Source organism: Gymnoscopelus microlampas (genome assembly GCF_963454915.1).
Source record: "Gymnoscopelus microlampas genome assembly, chromosome: 2".
Taxonomy (NCBI): Eukaryota; Metazoa; Chordata; class Actinopteri; order Myctophiformes; family Myctophidae; genus Gymnoscopelus; species Gymnoscopelus microlampas.
The window spans coordinates 44851217-44871201 of record NC_139939.1 but is presented as its reverse complement, the minus strand read 5'-3'; the positions used below and the strand labels follow the sequence as shown (position 1 = coordinate 44871201).

The following is a 19985-nucleotide window of genomic DNA, read 5'->3' as shown; positions in this document are numbered from 1 at the left end:
ATGTGATGGTGAGATTGAGACTTATAATGGTAATGTACATAGTTTCTTGGAACCACTGCAGACCTTGGCCCACCTGGGACCAATCTGTAACAAGCCAAGTCTTCATGATCCCTTGATACACTACCAACCCCAAAGCTTTGTGTGTACAACTACGATAGCTCTCTCCTGCTCCTCCTGAGTAAGCTCAGAACACACCAAGCACGCAAGAGGTTATTGTTAATCTAGACTCTAGAGAATAAGTGAAGTACAACACTTCAAAGGGATTCCTTGAAGTGCAGATGGAGTCAGATTGTTCCTTATGGGAGCTATTTATTGTCGGCTGAATGTTTGCGTTTTCAAAGAAGTCTTGGAATGGATGTGGTTTATGGATGGTTAAAGTTCACAGACAGGGGGCTAATTGTTAGAGCTGTTTATTCTAACATTTGTCCCCATAATGTTAACAGTGGCTGCGTGATGCATGCTAACACAGCTGCTGCAATTAGTTGTATTGCTGCCATGGCAATACAATTACTATAAGCATCGGCAGGGGATGGTGAGAGATGCCTGTTTTTGTCTCTCCGTTGACGGTTGGATAGATTGTGGGGTTATTGGGAATTTGGGCTGGGCTGAACCAAATGTATCTGTCTTTTCACACAATCAGCCTGTCACGGAAAGTCAGCCAATACAATAGTCTGAACGAGCTGTTGGTGCATTCTTAGTTACAAGTTACAACAACCTTATATTTCTATCCTTGTTAGGCCGTAAGGCAGATTTCAAAGTAAACACATACTTACTGTACTTGGCATTGATGCCTCCAGCCGGAGGACCAGTAATCTATTTGCTCCACTGTGGCAGGCATACAGAAGAAAGGATAAAGATACAAACGGTGCAGGTTGATCCTCTGGGAGCAGCAAACCTGTCGAGTGGTTCACCAGATCCCCTCCACAATCTGTGGCTCCAGGAAGACTGTTTTGTTGCTATTGTTAGTTTTGATTTGATTTATTTAGCACAATGTAAAAACAATACAAAAAACAGTATACAGAATCTCTTTTTTTTAAAGTGCCAGAAGGAGGCAAGAAGCCCAAAGGGATTATACGAGGCCTCTACCTATGTATAACACAATAAAAAATATCAATAGACCATGATTTGTAAAAAACAAATACAAATCTAAAACATGATTGAAATACCTGATTATCCATAACAAGATGACTAACAATAATTAGCCAACATAGTTGACATATCAGATTTTGTTGTAGGTATTGGCGGAATAATTAGCTACTTGTAAGCAATACATCAGTAAAGCATACTTGTGGCTTTTGTAATTAACTTAATTAATATGTTCCAGTAAAAGTTCAAGTGTCTCCTGGTTTCATCTGATGGGGGTGTTCTTTTTTTCCCAGCTTCATACAGTATTTGCTTCTCACTTCAAAACATGAGGTCTCATGAGTGATTCATCTTTTAAACTCTTTGTGTCCTGCCATTAGAGGGCCTGAACAATAGCAAGGCTATAGACATTTTAAGAGTGGCCATTGCATTGAACATTGCAATGCCTCCTCTGGGTGTTTTAAATCATTGTCTGTTGATGTGGGAGGAGGTGGAGTGAGCTTTTGATGACTCTGGGAGTGGATGGAAGCCTCGAGAGGCAGAGACCTGGCCATTTCCTTTATCAGGCCTGGCCCAGGCCACACTCCTTTCTCAATGATTTATGTGTTTTAGTAAAAGCTGGATGATGTCAGCAGCAAAATAAATAAATAACTGTCAGCCTTGTCCACCTTTCTTATAAAGGATGTGAAAAGTAAGAATGATAAGTTGGATCCCCTCAGTGAAGCCAATATCGTATCGCTCCCCAATATGTAAAAAGTGCTACGAAAGCTGATATTTTGGCTAGCATTGAGGGTTAAACGTTGTGCAGCCTTCACATACCCTTTCACACTGAAGGTCGTAAGTAGGTCTTGACTTCGATGAAGCTGTGTCATATAGAGGAATGCAGTTTTGACATTCAGCAGGTGGCCGGCTTAAGCGTGTCCTGTCCACTCACTGGTGAGGTCACCATTGAACCGTTGAGCTTTTGTGAGTAATGAAATGTCCCCTCATACATCTCTGCGCCAAATTCCTGTGTGGTGCTATCGCTAGTGCGTGACAGCTGATTCAGTTTTCCTGGCCTTAGCCATCGGTCTTTGACTCATCTGAGAAATAATACAACATGAATATACTGCCCTGGTGTTGTTGTTGTAGCCTTATTAGCCTCACTCCTTCATAAACCCCTGGGGCTTCTATAGGGACTACAGATTAAATTTAGCTTTGTAGCTAGCTAATTCTGGGACTTTATGTCCCAGAACTGTCCCTTGTCCCTGCTAAAAGGGAAATAAACTAGTTTTCTTTCTTCTTTTTTTAACTTGTACTGGATTCTTCAATTTCATGAAAGATAATACAGTACTTGATCTGTTTTCCTAACATCAGCCACTGGCAGGAAAAGGGCATATTTGACCTGATTATTTCACTGAGTTCCTGTGATGATACTTTGGGACACATTAACATTATGAACCATTCCAAGTGTATCTTAATTTTCCACATTGATATTTTCAGAATTGCCCACAAATATGCTGGAAAATGGATTCACCATACAAAGGTTTTTTTCTGTCTTTCTTTTTTGTGTATTTTGAAACATATCACACATTTCCTTTGGGTCTGGAATTTGGCACCCGTACGTATTAAGCACATATTTCCTAAACATTAACTAAGTGTTACCCGTCCTAATCACATAAACAGCATGAGTAAATATCCAGATCCTCTTGTCGGTTTGTCTCCAATATGATGAATCCCCTCTATCAAATATCTGCTCTGTGGAGAGATGCTTCACTTCTAAGAAACGCATTCATCCACATGGGAAACTGGACTTCCTGCATTTTGTTGGTGTTTTCCCACTTCCAGCTGGTCGTCCCTGGCTGTATTACCAACTCTGTTCTGCCCAGTACCAGAGGCCTTTAACTGGATGGTTTTTAACCACTTTCAACCTTGTGTACCTATTTTGAACAGCGGTGGAAAAAGTACTCAAATGTTTTACTTAAATAAAAGTATCAATATTGCAATGTATAAATACTCTGTTACAAATGTACAAAAGTATTGGTATCAAAATATACTGTGCCACATGACGTGTAAGACGTCCGTTTTATCATAAGCCCTGAGCGCCACATGACGTCTAAAACGTCACATTTTAAAAAAAAGAAGACATTTTTAAACATTCAAATTCAAATTCAAATTCAGAACCCAAAATATCATGATTTGAAGATTTGCTGCTCCATTCACTTCTTGTTTAACTTCTTACTGAAAAAGGCTGTATCTTGGCTCCTGAGCACTTTTTTTTTTACAATTAATTTTTGGCTCTGGCACTGGGACAACAGCCAGAAATAAGTCTGGCACTGAATGAGTTAAGTAAAAGTACCTCAAAATTGTACTTAAGTACAGTACTTGAGTAAATGTACCTACTGTAGTTACGTTCCACCACTGCATGTCATTATAGGTTAAACATTTCAAATGTGTCTTCATCGAAGGGTCAAAGACTATGTTTTTTTCCCCCTGTCCATGTGTCTGTGTGTGTTTGTGTGCAGCTAACCTTGGACACAGCTGGACCGATCAGAATCAAATTTTGCATGCACTCTCCCACTTGGCCACGGACGAAAGTCCACCCCAAATGTTTCAAAACAGACTTTATGTTGGCACTTTAACAGCTCGCTTTACTATTTGGCCTATAACTCTATGAACCGTAGGTCGTACAATCAAAATAGTTTTACCCCTGGATTCCTTGGCTCACGACATAACATCCCAAAAAGGCCACAGCCTTTCCCCTCAACTACATTTTCCACCATTTTGCATTTGCTTCAAAACACACTTTTTACTAGTACTCATCATGTATCATCATTACATTCCAGTTGGCTATGATTGCCCGTTTGACAATTATTTTTGCTAAAACCATTGTGAGCTTGTATTTTCGCTGTGCAATACCGTACGATTGTGGTTCTCAATCAGTGGTCCGGGGACCTTGGTGGGGGGGGGGGGGTACCAGGAGGTCCCCAGCAAAATTAGTTAACATAGTGTCACAATAATTTTAACCACTTAGCTTTGGCTATTAAAAAATAGCAGATACAAGCTCATAGCGTGTATATCTATATCTCCAGCAATGTGTGCATATCCTTGAATGTATATATTTTTAATGCGAACATTTTTAACTAAAATCTTTGCTTCTGGGGGTCCCTGGCACAAAGCATTTTCAGATGGGGGTCCGCGGCAAAATGTATATCAGTTTAGGGGTCCATGGCATGAAAAAGGTTGAAAACCACTGCCGTACGATGAAGTATTGATACTGTGTATTGTAAAAATCGGGCTTTAGTGTGCGTCACTGCTTGGATTTTTCATATCTCACCTTCAGACACTCAGTCGGGGGAACTGTCTAAACCATTTCAAATATCTGTGCAGAATGTAAGATATGGGATGGGTATTCTGTCAAACACTGATGCTTTCATTAATCTCTGAAGGACTTGTGGAGTCCTGGCCAAAGTATAACTGCCCTGAAGTTGTTATGATTATAAACATCCGTGATGTGATAGATTTTACGTGCTACCCAAGACCTCTGAAGTAGTCAAACAAATCTCCAGAATCGGTTATAATTTGCATTCCTTGCATTCCTGTGCTGTGGATTACAAACTGTCATCATATTTTAGATTTATGATAACGCTTGTGTTCCCTCAAAATGTGCTCTGAGTCAAATCCCAGAAACTAGGGATATTATTCACTTTATTTAGTTTGTTTGACTGAAAAAACACATGCCATACTGTATGCATCACATCCACAAATGGCCATTTCAATGAAATATTTCATAATTGTATACAGTGTAAACCTTCACATATAGCCTATATATAGATCATTAGTTATACCATACTTATAACATTAGCTCATTTCTGTTATTGATGTCAGAAGCGGCCCGGACGGCTGGCGTAGCAGTCCGGGCACCTAGGCTGCTAATGCCTGACAGCGTGTCACGGGTTCGAATTCCGTTCCTGACGACCTTTGCTGCGTGCCACTCCCCATCTCTATCCCCATTTCCTGCCAGTCTACTGTATCTATCAATAAAAAAAGGCAGAAAAAGACCCAAAAATAATAATAATAATAATAATGTCTTAAGCTTATATTTCTCTTATGTCTCTTTGATTATTGTGTAATAATCAAAAGAAAAATGTGTTAATCACCGTAGTGGTTGGTCCAGCCAGTCTCCCTGACTGTAGAAAGTGCTGCTGTGTGGAGTGGAATGTATGGAATGAGTTGGTCGCTGCATTAATCCAGTGTTAGAGCGGGGGGGGGTCAGTAAAAGGGAAGCAATCTGCCCACAGTGTCCAGTAAGCCCGCGGTGTCCTCGCTGTCTCGTGACCTGTTGGGAGTTCCCCTGGGGACTGGGCTCGGCCAACAATAAGCACTTATGCGGCAGGGAGACATACACAGTAAAAACCTCAGTGTTCATTTAACTCTGATAGTGTACAAAAATGTACTTTTTTTGTACACTCTCAGGGTTACAAATGGGAGGAGTTTTGCTTTGTAGGACTCGGGCCCACTCAAAATGTTTACAGTACATGGTTCAAACAAGGGTGCTGTTAATTGAAATAATAGCCCTGTAGAAAAATAAACATGTTGGTCCTATAGTACAAATGTAGATTTTCATTTTGGACATTTTTCACTTTTTAAACTGCTCCTTGATGGCACTCAGCAGTTGTATGATGCCTTCATGATGTCGTTTTTTATTATTCATTTGTCATCTCCTGTGAGCCAAGTCTGTCAATGTCATTGTCATTCTACTCCCTATTTACAGCTTGAAGGCAAGCCTTTTTTTTCTTTTATAGCACAGCAGAGAGAGACAGGAAACAGGGAGAGAGAGAGAGTCGGAGAGTGACATGCAGCACATCCGTGAAAAATCAGTGAGCAGAGAGCGTTTGTTTCCCCCTCATCTCCTGACATCATTATAAATTATTATTAATGCTAATTATTATTAATGCTGCTCCCATAGCTGGTGGAATGCAACCTGACGCAATTTGCGCCTTATGTTTTGTGCCATTGTCTAAATCAGGGGTCTTCAACAGGGCGTCTGTGACGCCTAGGGGGTCCTCAGAGTTACTCCAGGGGGTCCACCAAATCTTTGAGATAGGATTTGTTTTTTACATTACTATTTTGAGGAACATTAGCCGAAAATAGCCGATCTACAAGCTCACAACGCCTCGCAGCGTTGTGAGAACTTTGATGTAGACGGAAAAGGAGCAAATCAATTACTAAGTATTGAACACTGATGATAGTCAATGAATCTATGAAATCTATGAAAAAGTTTAATCTGCAACACAATTGAATGCAATGTAGAGGGGGTCCCTGCTTCATCTCTCTCTCAGTTAGGGGGTCCTTGGGCTGAAAAACGTTGGAAGACCCCTGGCCCTAAGAGTTAACACAGGAGGTTGCAGTGTAATTTATATTATATTTATATTGTATTATATTTCGGTTTGTGCATGTGAAAGGCATTTGAGATTCCTCTTCATCCTGAATCTTTAGTGGGATTAATATTAATACCCTTAGAAAAGTAATCGTCTATACTCCCAGGTTTTTAACCTCCCTTTTTTTCCTCTTTTATTTAAGTAATGATATCATGGACTATATCCCAGGGCAGTCCTTGAGGCTCCCCAACATAATGAAGTCATGTGAAGCTGGAAAGAACATTATCGATCATGCGAAACCCACAAAATGGTCCTCATGACTTTAAAGTAATGTTGCAGAAGGGACAGCCCTTGTTTGAATAGCTCTCGTCCACGCACACACACCCCAGAGGGTCCTGCCTTGCAAGAGGGGGGTAATCAGCGTTTTACAATCTGGAGTGGCCGTAAATGTCATAGTTGTGTTGGAAAGTCATTGCATGGAAGTGAAGAGTGTCCTCCTTTGACTGGATTGTGTCCTAATCCTAACCCCATGCCTGCTGCTAGGCAGATAGTGGAGACACTGGATCTTTGGCCGACTGGAGTTGTGTCAGACAGAGATAGGGATGTGAATGTGAAGGGACATGCAGGACGGGTGGGGCGAGGAGTGTGTGTGTGTGTGTGTGTGTGTGTGTGTGTGTGTGTGTGTGTGTGTGTGTGTGTGTGTGTGTGTGTGTGTGTGTGTGTGTGTGTGTGTGTGTGTGTGTGTGTGTGTGTGTGTGTGTGTGTGTGTGTGTGTGTGTGTGTGTGTGTGTGTGTGTGTGTGAACGCCGTCTGATATTCTGCACTGAGATGCTGGAGAGGTTAGATGCCTGGGGGTGTGTGTGTCTCTGCGTAAAGGGAGGCCAACACATCATGTGCGGGAAGTATCTGCTCCAAACCAGGAAGCCTGTAGTACTGTCCCTAATGAGTCATAAAGCTGTCTACCCAGTCACTTTCACACTGGTCACATCATCATGACCCACCGCCACCTCACCCCCAAAGGAACACAGTCAGCAGTTTGGTCTTCAGACCAGCCTTCCCCTCTGGCAGAGGAATCCATCCTGAGGCAATGTGTGTTTTTAGATAATGCAAGGGGGGAAAACACACACACACACACACACACACACACACACACACACACACACACACACACACACACACACACACACACACACACTTTGAATGTTATACGCTTTGAACTTTGGTATTGAATTTTCATAGCAGGCTTTTCATTGAGACTCGTCTGGTCTTCCAGACTCACTTACGTTGCAGTATTTGACCAGGGAGCCATTAGACCAACCATGCTGAGCCAAATCAGTGCAGTTACATGGCTAGAGTCATGGCTAGGTGTGTGGTGCCTCGATAGCGGGGAATAAGCGAGACCATCAGCTCGGACGAGCAGCTCTGTATTTGTGTACAGTCGTACTTGGGGAGCTGATAAAAAGCGGTCCATGTCATTAGTGCATTATTAAGTATTTTAAACTTTCCAAAGTGCTCAGTTTGTCACATTTTGGTCATTTCTTTATTTTTTCCTCTTTTTTTTTGGTGGGGCATTTATGCCTTTATTTGACAGGACAGTAGGATGACAGGAAATAGGGAGAAAGGAGTGACATGCAGCAAAGGCAGTCGGGATTGGGAGTCGAACCCCCGACGCACTGTCGGGCTACATTGAGCATAGGTGCCTGGACTGCTACGCCAGCGGTCCAGGCCTTCTCATAGGCAGCAGCATTATTCAGATGCCTTTAAATCCTAGTGTCTGTCAGCTAACTTTTCCTTTTCATGTGGTAGCATGAGGTCTCTATGCCCTACTTAATATGTTGAGTGTGTGTGAGATCAATTACAGTTGATTTACTGTACCTTTGTCCTGGCGCAACAGAGTGCAAACCACACGGGCACACGCTGTCTTCTCTTCTGCCTCGGCTGCCAGGTTTTATGACTGTATGTTACATTTACCACTTATTGGATCACAGGGACAGTTTGGAATTGAAATACTGATTTCAAGGCTTTGAAGCTCACTGCTACTGTATCAGGTCGAAAGGAAGTTTAGATTGTAAATAAGCAAGTGAGTACATTATTTCAAAGCTGAATCTGTGCAAGATAAGCCTGTTAACCACTTTCAACCTGGCGTCCCTATTTTATGGAATTGATTATTGCAGAATTAAAAAAAAATATTATTGATAATAGCTGATCTACAATTTCAATGCGTCGTAAGCTTCAGCGTACGATGAAATGTAGCCAAGGAGCGTAAGTGAGTAACTTGCCTCTGATCCGTTACGTTAATGTCTGAGGAGAAGCAACCTTCCCCGATGGACCACCCTACCAATTCACTAATGTACATGAATCTCTCAGATTGAATGTTTTAACTCATTCAATTAGATGTGGATTTCCCGGATGCCATTGGTGGTATTGATGATGATGACTGCTGATGTCAGCCCCTCTGACAACGAGGTACTCACTCATTCTGCCAGTGACATACGTTTGAGTTCTTCCCCAGTAAGCCAAGAAAGGAATTTCACAGACATAGAGTTGCGCTGCTCAGTCCCAGAGAGCCTGAAGAGCCAACATGACATCCAGATAAAAAAACAGACAAAAACGTTTTTAAAATACCCATAACATGACAGTATTATGGAAGCCTACCATCTAATTAACCGGGGGTAATTAGATTTTTCTTTTCTATGATCTGTTTTTATATATTTTTTTGTGTTAGTTTTTAGTTTTTAGACACTAATACATTCTAATTCTATGTAATGGAAACGGTGAGGTTCTCGTATGAGCCCTGCTAGGGTTTCTTACCTCTGCGGCACAACAATATTCTGTCATCTTTCCTAGGAAAGAAGTAGTATACTACTGTATGTATATGATTCCTGTTGTGCAAATCAATAAAACAATCAATCAGTTTAGTGCAAAAGGAAGAGAACTTAAAGACTTGTGCAAAGCCAGCAGTCCTGCCAGCCATATGACTCAAGAAAAGGATGTCCCCACTGGAGGGGGGGGGGGGCGTGGGTAGAGGAGCTACTGTTTGTCTATGATATCATCATTATTACCCATCCCTTAGGGCCTGTGGATGACTCTGACCTACTTCAGTCACCGTTGTCAAGCCACGCGTGGAATAGTTCTGAGGCGTACGGGAACAATCAGATACGCAATTTTATTGCACCATGACCTAGAGACCCATCATGTTAACTGCTCGCAGTACAGCAAGCAATAAAAAATGCATCATGACATCACAGAAAATGATGTAATCACTATCAGATGGGGATTCTTCTTCCAGCCACACTGCATATTTTCAGAAATCAATCATCTAACTTTTCAGCACAATGGGGGCTACACTTGGTGTGTCTTAACCAGACAAAAAACAGACACTTTGTTTTTACAGGGAACCATGTACTGTAGCTACAGAAATACAGCATAAGCCACTCTGTCGGTCTGTCTATTCAAAATCTTCCAAGTGCAAAACTAGAGCTGGTGCAGCTTACCATGGATTGCAGTGTTTCCCCTAACTGCCTAGCACATAATCATTGTGTGCTTTAAACCCAGTGGTTCCCAAACGTGCTAGCTCAAGAACCAAAAGAGAAATTAGACGTTTGCCTGGGACCCAAACTAGTGATAATAGCAGATCTACAAGCTCACATACTTTTGAAATATTTTAATGAAAAGTTGTGATTAATTATTATTTTTAAACTTTTTTTTATCTTTTGAAATAATATATATATATATATATTTTTTTAAATGGAAGACACAAAAAGGGGATATTTACTCGTGACCCATAACAAGTGGTCCGCGAGCCAAACATGGGTTCCGACCCACTGGGAAACAGTGCTTTAAACCACATTCATCTTCCACGAATTCTGGTATATTGATGTATTGAATCAGAAGTCCTTTATTTTAAATTAGGTTAAAAATAATTTAAAGAATGTAAAGTGCATGTTGGTCTGCAGCTCATATCCTTTAGCTTCTGTTCAGATAGTTAAGAGATTTAAAACATACATTATAAGTCACAACAATAATAAACAATCGTACAGTGATGTATATAGCAAGAGCTATCAGAACAGCTTCATGTTCATGATAGGATTGTGTCACTTTTTCAGGGAACTATTCTTGTCTTATACCCTGGTGTCTCTCCATCTCCCTGTTTCAATATATGCTGTGTGTGCGTGCATGCATGAGTGCATGAATCTAATTTGTCGTCGATCGGTCTCTGAGAGCTGCGTTTCTGCACTCAACAGCCCACACAGTTCAGTCAGGCTATATGTAACCCACAATGGCTTGAGGCTGTTTGCTGTGCTCCTTTTTCTTACTGTATGTTAAGGAAACTTGGACACTGCTGTTACAAATGTTTTCTCCTTCACAGCACAAGAAACGAGCACACAGAACCGCACACACAGTCTTCAGTAAATGATCTCTGTGACATTACTGACAAATCTGCACAGTAATCTTATCTCTCCAAAGCAGCATTGCTTTTCCATAATTTTTTGAACCACACAATCTTCACCTTTTCTTTAAAAAAGAAAACCATGACACGGAAATACCTGTGGTGAGATGCTTTGAGCCCCACTGTAACTACCGAAACCTCCCAAGAGAAGTAATTTAGCCCTCTTGTTATATGATAACGTTAGGGCTGCGGTGGCCATCTGAAACATTTGAACGGAAAGCTCACAAGATTCAACCAGGTTTGCTTTGACTTGTGAATCTCATGATGAGCTGCTGATGGGTGTTGATGGCGCCTGCGGGCTTCATCTCAGTTTAATAAGAATACAACGGCATGATGATGGCACGCACAGTCTAATTACTAAAGAAGAAAAAACGTGTATGCCGTGCCAAGCTTCACAACACTGAGGAATAGCTTTGTGCTAAAAATTTCACAGTTACAGAAATAAAGTCCTTCAAACCGGAGTGCAGTTTAACACATGTTTTTGAGTACACAGTACTTCAGTTACTGTGCCCTATTTGTTTCTGCCATGCTTTGCTGACGCATAGGTTAGCACTGACAATGTCAAATGTTAAGAGAGCGCTTTGTCATAGATGCTGAATCATTGGCTAAATGCTAAGGTTGACACTTCTTTTTTTATCTCCCCTCCCTCTCTTCTTTCTCCCTCTCTGTCTTCCACAGATCGAGAGGACCAATCAATTCTTTGCACGTAAGTATTCACTTGGGTCAAATCTGCCTTCTTATTTTTTCTATCATTTTTTCCTGCCCTGATTCTGTCAGTATTGGGGTTACAGGGGTAGATGCTGATTTGGTTGCATGACTTCTAAATTTCACTCATTTTGTTTAAGTGGGTTAAACCTGGTGGAAGAAAATCATTGAAAAAGGTGTAAGCACGCATACAATAAAAGCATTTTATTGTTTACATCTGTTTATATAAATGGCCAGCATATGACACTACCCACACAAACCACAGTGTTTCTTAAGAGGTGTGCTGCTTCACCACACCAGCACACCCGTGGAAGCATACACACAGGCACTAAGCATAGGCGGTATCTATCTTCTAATACCTTCACAACTTCCTGACATTTCAGTGGGGTATACAGCTCATTGTATGATGATGTTTGTGTAAAGAAAAAACTGAACAGTTGAGCTGCTGGTGATGTCATTTAAGCATGTACGTTATTACATACAGTAGTCTAGCCTACAAGTCTGTCTGTCTAATATTTAATTCTACTAATTCTACTTACAGTAGACACGTTTTGATGGGTTTAAATATTTATGCCCCACACCCATGTGTGGATTTACCAACACATCAGTGGGCTGAAGAGAGATGATGTGCGGGTGTTGGTGGCAGACTGGCAGTTGAATAAAATCATGTGGCAGACAAACGGCTTTTGTAGTTGGAAGAAGTCATCTCAAGATACTGTAAAGTGATATGTGGCAATGTTTTCTACCATCACTATTATTAACGGGTCTGCTAAACCTTGCATGCATCTGCACCTTAGATCATGGAATTGGACTGGATTTGTCAGAATGAGATTACTGGCCTGACTTCATTGCATAACATTCATGGTTCAATCATTGTATTCATGCGTGTCTCCTTACTCATGTCTTATTCTTGGAAATAAAAACACACTCGTGGCTCGTTTTATTGGTTTGAATCAAATGCAATTTAACCTGACATTAATGCATTTAGTACTGATTACACAGGGGCGGATTAGAGCAGCAAATTGAAGCCAGAAGCCTCCAGGCCTCTGTCAGGTCATTCAAAACGAATATCTCATTGACAGACCTGTGAGAAACAGGAGTCTGAGAAATGTCTGGCATTTCTGGTACACAGCACCCCCCCCCCCTCTCCTCTCTGGCATCACTCTGCTCCAAGCATCTTGATGACAGGAATGCAGCCAAAGAAAATGTCATAGTAGCCATGCGCCTGTGAGAGACAGCTCCATGTCAATGCATGAGCCTTTGAGACAGCTCCATGTCAATGCATATCCAGGGAAACTTTTTGTCTTGGACTGTGCACCTTCAGTACCCTGTTTATTTTTATTATTAAGAAAGTACTGTGAGATTTCCTGCTTATTTGTGCTCTTGACCATTTCAGTATATACAGTGTATTTATATACATATACACACATATACATATACACACACACACACACACACACACACACACACACACACACACACACACACACACACACACACGTGTGTGTATATGTAGAGGACGCGTGAGGTCATTTAGAAATGCTTTCACGTCCACTTTTTGCTCACGGGCAAAAACAAACATGGAGTGTGTCTTGAGTGGAAGCCTCAAAAGATGCAGTCTGATTAAGTCAGCCCTTGATGTTTGTGTGGTATCTAATCTGGAACGGGGCCGGGTCCTGAGGAATCTAACACCCGGCGGGTCCAAGGCCAACAACGGTTACATTGACGCAATCCCTCCATGAATACCCTCTGTTCACAGTGGCTGCTGAGGACTGACAACACTTTGACACCACTTACCCCAGTCTTTGAGGCCCGCCATTCAGCCACATCATTCTTTACAACACCACTAGCTCGGCCTGAAAGCTAAACATTGTTTATTTTTTTGCATACTTGGGGTGTGTAGATTGCCATGTGCTGTAAAACCTCAGGTATGCTATGAATATGAAAGTGTCAACCCAGAGGTTTTTGCAGCGCTTATAGGCGTGAGAAGAGTACTGTGTGTTTCACCCAGCTGTCGTCACTTTGGAACAGAGTGGTAAAAACAATGGCTGCACACTGTAAGCCAGTGGTCGGGACCCGACCCAAATAAAAATAAATTGCGGTTATTAGTTAAGCTCATCAATGTTGCATATGATTAGCGTAATATGCATATACATTGTTTTCCCACTCAACAGTAAACAAGCCAACACGCAGTATAAGAGTGTACAGGGTATCTGCACATTTCTAAAGTGACAATTTAAATCATTTTAAGACATTTAAAAAAATAAAAAAGAGACCATTACGGCATCAAAAGTAATCAACAAATTATACTTTAAGAATTGTCAAACATTGGCCAAATTGTCTAATATTACCCAAGACAAATGTGAAAATAGCCAATTGTAGATCTGCTATTTTCACTATTTATCTATGTAACCGAGTCAAACTAAATGTAATGCCTCAACTCCTACAATTCCAAGTGCTAGTCAGGGTGGGGGGTCCCCAGTTCCAATGTGATTATTGTGGGGGGTCATGGCTTGAAAAGGTTGAGAACCACTGCTGTAAGCCATGAAATAAAATAAGGTCCGCACACTGGCAGAAATTAGCTCCACTGGTTATTGCTTAGTTCAACGTTTCGATCAGGGATCTTCAGGAATTTTTGGTGAAAAGAATCCTGAGGGAAGATCTTTGCGATCGTAACGTTGAACTAAGCCAGGGGTTGGTAACCTTAAATGTAAAAGAGACATTTTGGACCTAAAACAATATATATACAAAATCTGTCTGGAGCCACAAAACAAATTTGAGCCTTATAATGAAGGCAACATGGGCTATTAACTGTATATTAGCCCATTAAAATGATTAAATACAAATACAAGCATTCATTGCATATGTTTTTGACAAAATATTCCCCGCAGCAGGATCAGCACCTTGGAGAGCATGGCACACCATGTGACTACTGTACTCTGCAGTGTGCTATTTGGTGCTTTAAGTCGCTGGTTCTCAAACTTTTTCATGTCAAGGACATAAGTTAAATTAATGTGTATTTGGCTGCAGACCCCCATCTGAGAGTATTCTGTGCCAAGGACCCCATACAAGATGTGTGGAGTTGAAAATGTCAAAAATATTCAACATTTTCCAGAATATTTTCAAGATTTGTTGGGAAAAAAGCCAATGTACGTTATGCACTTTGGCTTGTGTTATCTGTCTCAGCTTTTAACCATAACCTCAGCAGGAATCCAGAAAGTGGCTCGCTTAATTTTGACCTTAGCACCTGCATATATCATAATAAAGACTGGAAAAGTGAAAGGAAAACTTCATTACCTCATGCAACTTTTTAAATCTGCAATGTGTTAGCATATAGATATGAAGAGTTCATCTTGGGGAGAGTCTTGGTTTATGGTTTCCTCATACATTTTGTTCTAATGAGGAAGCTTGTCTGTGGGTTTCTTATCTCCTTTGTCAAAACAGAGGTGAATCAGGCGCCGGTAAGACAGAAAACACCAAAAAGGTCATTCAATACCTGGCACACGTTGCTTCCTCCCACAAAGGAAGAAAAGACCACAACATTCCTGTGAGTATTCCATCCATTTTAATAACCCCACTCCCCCACCCCAATCTTCTTTTAGAAAACTTTGGCCTTCATTAACCATATGAACCCTAGCATCCCTATTCTGGGGCGCAGTCCACTAGTTAAATTACACACTCGAGGACAGTGGTGGGAAAAAGTACTGATTTTTTTTTTTACTTAAGTAAAAGTATCAATACCACAATGTTAGAAGTACTCTGTTACAAGTGTGTTCAAAATGTTACTTGAGTAAAAGTACAAAAGTATTGGCATCAAAATATACTTAGAGTACCAAAAGTAAAAGTACTAAAATGTTTGAAAACAGCAGATCTACAAGCTCACAACGCGTCGCGACGCGTTTTGAGCTTGTAGATCGGCTATTTTCAAATAGCCTAGGTATAAAATAGGGCTGAAGTAGTTAACGTGTGTTTTATAATATAATAATTTATATCTGAAAATTAACTAGTAACTAAGGTTTTCAAATAATTGTAGTGGAGTAAGAGTATAATATTTGCCTCTGAGATGTAGTGGAGTAGAAGTAAAAGTATTGAAAATGGGAAATTGTACTTAAGTATAGTACTTAAGTAAATGTACTTAGTTACTTTCCACCACTGCTAGAGGAGATCAATGGGCAGTTCTGCTTGGTGCCTAGAGATGTCATGAGGTCACAACCAGGTCACATGATGTCTATGGTGTCTATAATAGCGGATGAGATGCTTTTTAATTCCTAGTTCAAAGGTTGTGGCAAGGTTGTAGAATGAGCCAGATATGTCAATTCAGCATCATATTTTCAGTGCAGGTGATTTGACTGGTCATTAATGAATATACATTACTATACATCAAATAAATTGAAAAGCTGTTATAAATGGCAAAAGGTGAACCATGATCATGTACCATACACCAGAAGCGGGCAAAATGGATGGGCAGCACTATGGTTCGCTTGTGCATCAGATATGTGCACACATTCCTCTAACAATTTGGATTTTTCTTTTGCAAACAGCCAGAGTCGCCTAAACCAGTGAAACTACAGGCAAGTCTTTATGCTTTTTATACACCATGTTCATGCGCATGCTACAGTAACTTTCTCCTTTCAAACCAACTAACTTCCTCTGTAGCTTCGTTCAAGTTGTCTGTGGGTTTGTCTGTGTGCTCAAATTATGCCCAAATATGGACACACACATTACACCCATATTTGGAGATTCCCGAAGTCGGTACAGATTGCACCGTCAGTGAAACCTAAATATTCAAATGCTGCATGTTCTTGTTATAAGGTTTGTTGGAGCATTGACAGACGTTGTTTTCTGTATAAAAACTAGCCAATATAATGCAAATATCTCTCAGTCTGTACTTTTATAATACTGTTGTATTTTGTACTTATAATGAAGGGGAGGATTTAGAACACAATAATATTGCATGTCATGCACCCTAGCTTCTAAGATTCGTCTGAACCTTTCATCATCTAAGCCCTTTTAATGCACCTGGTTGTAAGCATCATCCGGTTTGGTTTGAAAATGATGTGTAATTGTGTAACTGTCATTTACTTTACACTGTATACTATATATGTTTTGTGTCTTCGTAGTATCCATGACCATTAACAATCTATTTATTTCCATGATAACACTTGAATCTGACCATTGACTACAGAGTGGAGCACAGTTCTATGTGAGTAGCATGTTGGTTCCAACACACCACTCACTGCACTCCCACTATGGGCTGAAGCCACTATGGGCAATCAAAAGGGGTGCTTTTTCCTGCTACTGTATGTAAAATCATTCTACTGGGTTTTCTGAAGATGCTTCTCTTTACATCCACATTCTTGCCTTTGGCCTCTTCTCTTTCATGGCATGACTGAGTTGTCCTTATTCAATTCTGTTGTCTCCTCATTTAAATATGTCATATTTAGTGATACAATTTGAGGAAATATATTTTCATACAGATCAAATATTGTTTCAACCCCTGAGATAATAGATCCCAGGTTTTATAATGTACACCATAGCTGGTTAATATCTCTGCATGTGTGTCATATATATTCCATCCCGTTCCCACCAAACGCACTGAGCAGAACCCCTGTTTCACGGCTAAGATCCTCCGCAGCTTCTTTTTGGTTCCTGGTGGGCGGGCTGGAGTGTTATGTAGACATGAGTGGCTGCTGGCAGATAGCACTCTTCTCTATTAAAGGCCCTCATCTGACACACTGCAGCAGGTCTCCGAAGCAGAAGCAGGAGCAGGGAGAGCCAGCAGGACTGGTGCCCAAACCTCCCGCTGGGTTAGAATAGGGTGAGAGGTGCAAGACAAGTCCAGACCCTTACAACAGGCCCCTGTTGCTCCACCAACCTCAGCCACACACCTCCCAGCAGGAAGGAACTTTGTGGATTTAATCATCTGCACTTATTAGTTTAGCATAATCCCCTGCTCACTGGGCGTTAATGCATTTTCATACTTAAAGTATGTGCTTTAGCTGTGCTGCGCCTACAGTATATGCCTTGGGATGTTTAGCCTACATACTGTATAAGCAAACCATGATTTTAAATAGTTCAGTGGCCAGTTTACAGGAAAGTTCTTCTGTGTGGTCAGACTTATACAGAGACCCCCATCTCTCTTCAAATTGAGACTTACTTACAAATTGAGACTTACATATCTTCGATACAGTATCTAAGAGAAGGGTTCTCCAAGCACAGATGAAAACACTGTACAGTAAGTGAGTACCTGAACCTGTACTGTACCTTGTCCTTGGCAGCGGTAATAGTGACTTGTCGTGTCGGTCTGGCCTTGCCATCTGCAGAGCAGGAGCTGAGCGTTAAGCACACATCCCTGGCTGGCCTTTGCATCGGAAGGTTCTAATAATACGACAGTTTTGACTGATCCTTTTTGGCTCTTTTGCTCAGTTCCATAGCCTGCCAAAGAGTCTGACATTCAGGGTGTATTCTCTTGATAGTTGATGATTAAAACTCACTGCCTGAGATCTTCCAGATTCCCTGGCTGTCATCGCTGCTTCACAACAATTAGCTTTCTGAAGTGGAGCCGGTGTCTGGACCATGTCAGACGCCTGTCATGCTTGTTCTTCAGCATGAATGTGGGTCACTTCGATAATTAACTAGTAGATGCTAAATTGGACTTTTGTTTAACTGGCCGCAGGGAGAATGAGTGGAGGTCACTAACAAGATAGGCTACCTTACAGTCAATGTCATCTCATGTTTGCGTCTAAACATCAGCTTCAGAGGTCGAATCATCACGCCTTCTAAGAAATGAAGCACCCGCGTATGGAGGCTGAATAATGGACTGTTTTATTCACTCCTGCTTCATTCCAGCAGCATGAAAACTCAATTAAAAATCAGCCCATCACATATCTCTCTGGCCAAAGATCACATTACACATATCTCACGTCCTGTGCATGACACTGACTTCGCTCCATCTCCTACCATGGAGTTTGCTCATCTGGAAAACGGCCTCCTCGCATCAACAGAATGTGGCTAGATTTGACGTAATGGGGAAATGTTCCCCTTAGCCACAGAAGAGAAATAAAGTCCCAGAAGAGAATGTTGTTTTTGTGGCTGCCATGACCGGATTCCCTGGTCATGACCAGCCCCTCAATGTGGCTTGGACCAGAGCATAATGGTCCACCTGTCCAAACATCTGCACTGGCCACCTATTTATTCAGCCCATTAAACTGTCCAGCGTGACAGTAGGTGTGTGTGAGAGCGGCTCACTGTTTCTGTTAGGAATAGATACTAAATGCCCCCATTTCCTCAGTATCTTTCTCTTCTCTATTATAACAATTACAGAAAGGATGTTAAAACCACTTACTTTTAACCATAATCCCTTTAAAAGGCCACAGGTACAGACTACAGTGGGGTGAATGTAATATACAGTACAGTATGTATCACAAAGTGCTGTAGGCTACTTTACCTGATTCCTCTCCTCTCTGGCACGCCTTTCCTCCTACCTGTCCTTATGCCTGTTGATGTCTGCAATGTTTGACTAATATTAATTATATTCTCGCTTTAAAGGAATAGTCTACCTCTTCAGCAGGTTTAAAAAGGGTTATAGACAATGGCTAACAGATGTATGAATTAAATAAGTTGCTCTTCTGCATTTTCATAATGTAGCATATACATGTTTGCTCTTTTCTATCTTGCTTATCAGCCTTATGAAAATGCTTTCTGTAAAGAGCTTGAAAAGTTATTTTTGGAACATGACCTCTTCTGTCATAATTCCTGTCTTCATCTTCTATGAAAAACATTACCGATTATACAGCACATGAAATAGCTCAACATCTTTGTTCTATTTTTCTTCATGGGATTTGTACTTGTTTGTTGGTGAAAATCAGTGTTTGACACTGACAGTTTATTTCTGTTATCATATTCTTGGTACGCGAATAAATAATAAGCAATAAAGATTCTGAAAGCTTTTACAAAGTACTTTGCAGTAACATCGCTTCTTTTATTTCAGGGTGAATTGGAACGTCAGCTTCTACAAGCCAACCCCATCCTTGAATCTTTCGGGAATGCCAAGACTGTGAAAAATGACAACTCGTCACGTTTTGTAAGTGCAGGAAACTAATTGAAATTCGGAAAGGCGCTCGGCTGTCTGATTATTGAACTCAAAATGTCTACTGTACAGTCTGTACACCTGGATGAGAAATTTTAGGTGGCATGCATCTTGGGATAGAATAGATCTTCCTTTCTTCTGAAAGTAGGCGAGGGTAAAACCGTGATGGAAAGGAATTTGATCATCCTGCTTTTTCCTGTAAGCAATTACACAGGGGCATTCCAGCCGGACAGACGTCTGCTAGTCATTAATGATTTCTTTGATATGCTGGAGTCTGCACTCTGCACTCACTCACTCA

The 19985-nt window shown here is 41.0% G+C and overlaps 1 protein-coding gene across 1 annotated transcript in view; it reads left to right on the top strand.

Annotated features, from left to right (window-relative positions):
• LOC311063092 (myosin-10-like) overlaps positions 1–19985 on the top strand; it is an 84789-nt gene that overhangs the window by 21746 nt on the left and 43058 nt on the right. Inside the window, exons 4-8 of the mRNA XM_084082301.1 lie at positions 11572–11599; positions 15043–15145; positions 16140–16169; positions 16784–16801; positions 19589–19681. Of these exons, the coding sequence (XP_083938427.1) occupies positions 11572–11599; positions 15043–15145; positions 16140–16169; positions 16784–16801; positions 19589–19681 (272 nt within the window). The remainder of the gene's footprint in view (positions 1–11571; positions 11600–15042; positions 15146–16139; positions 16170–16783; positions 16802–19588; positions 19682–19985) is intronic.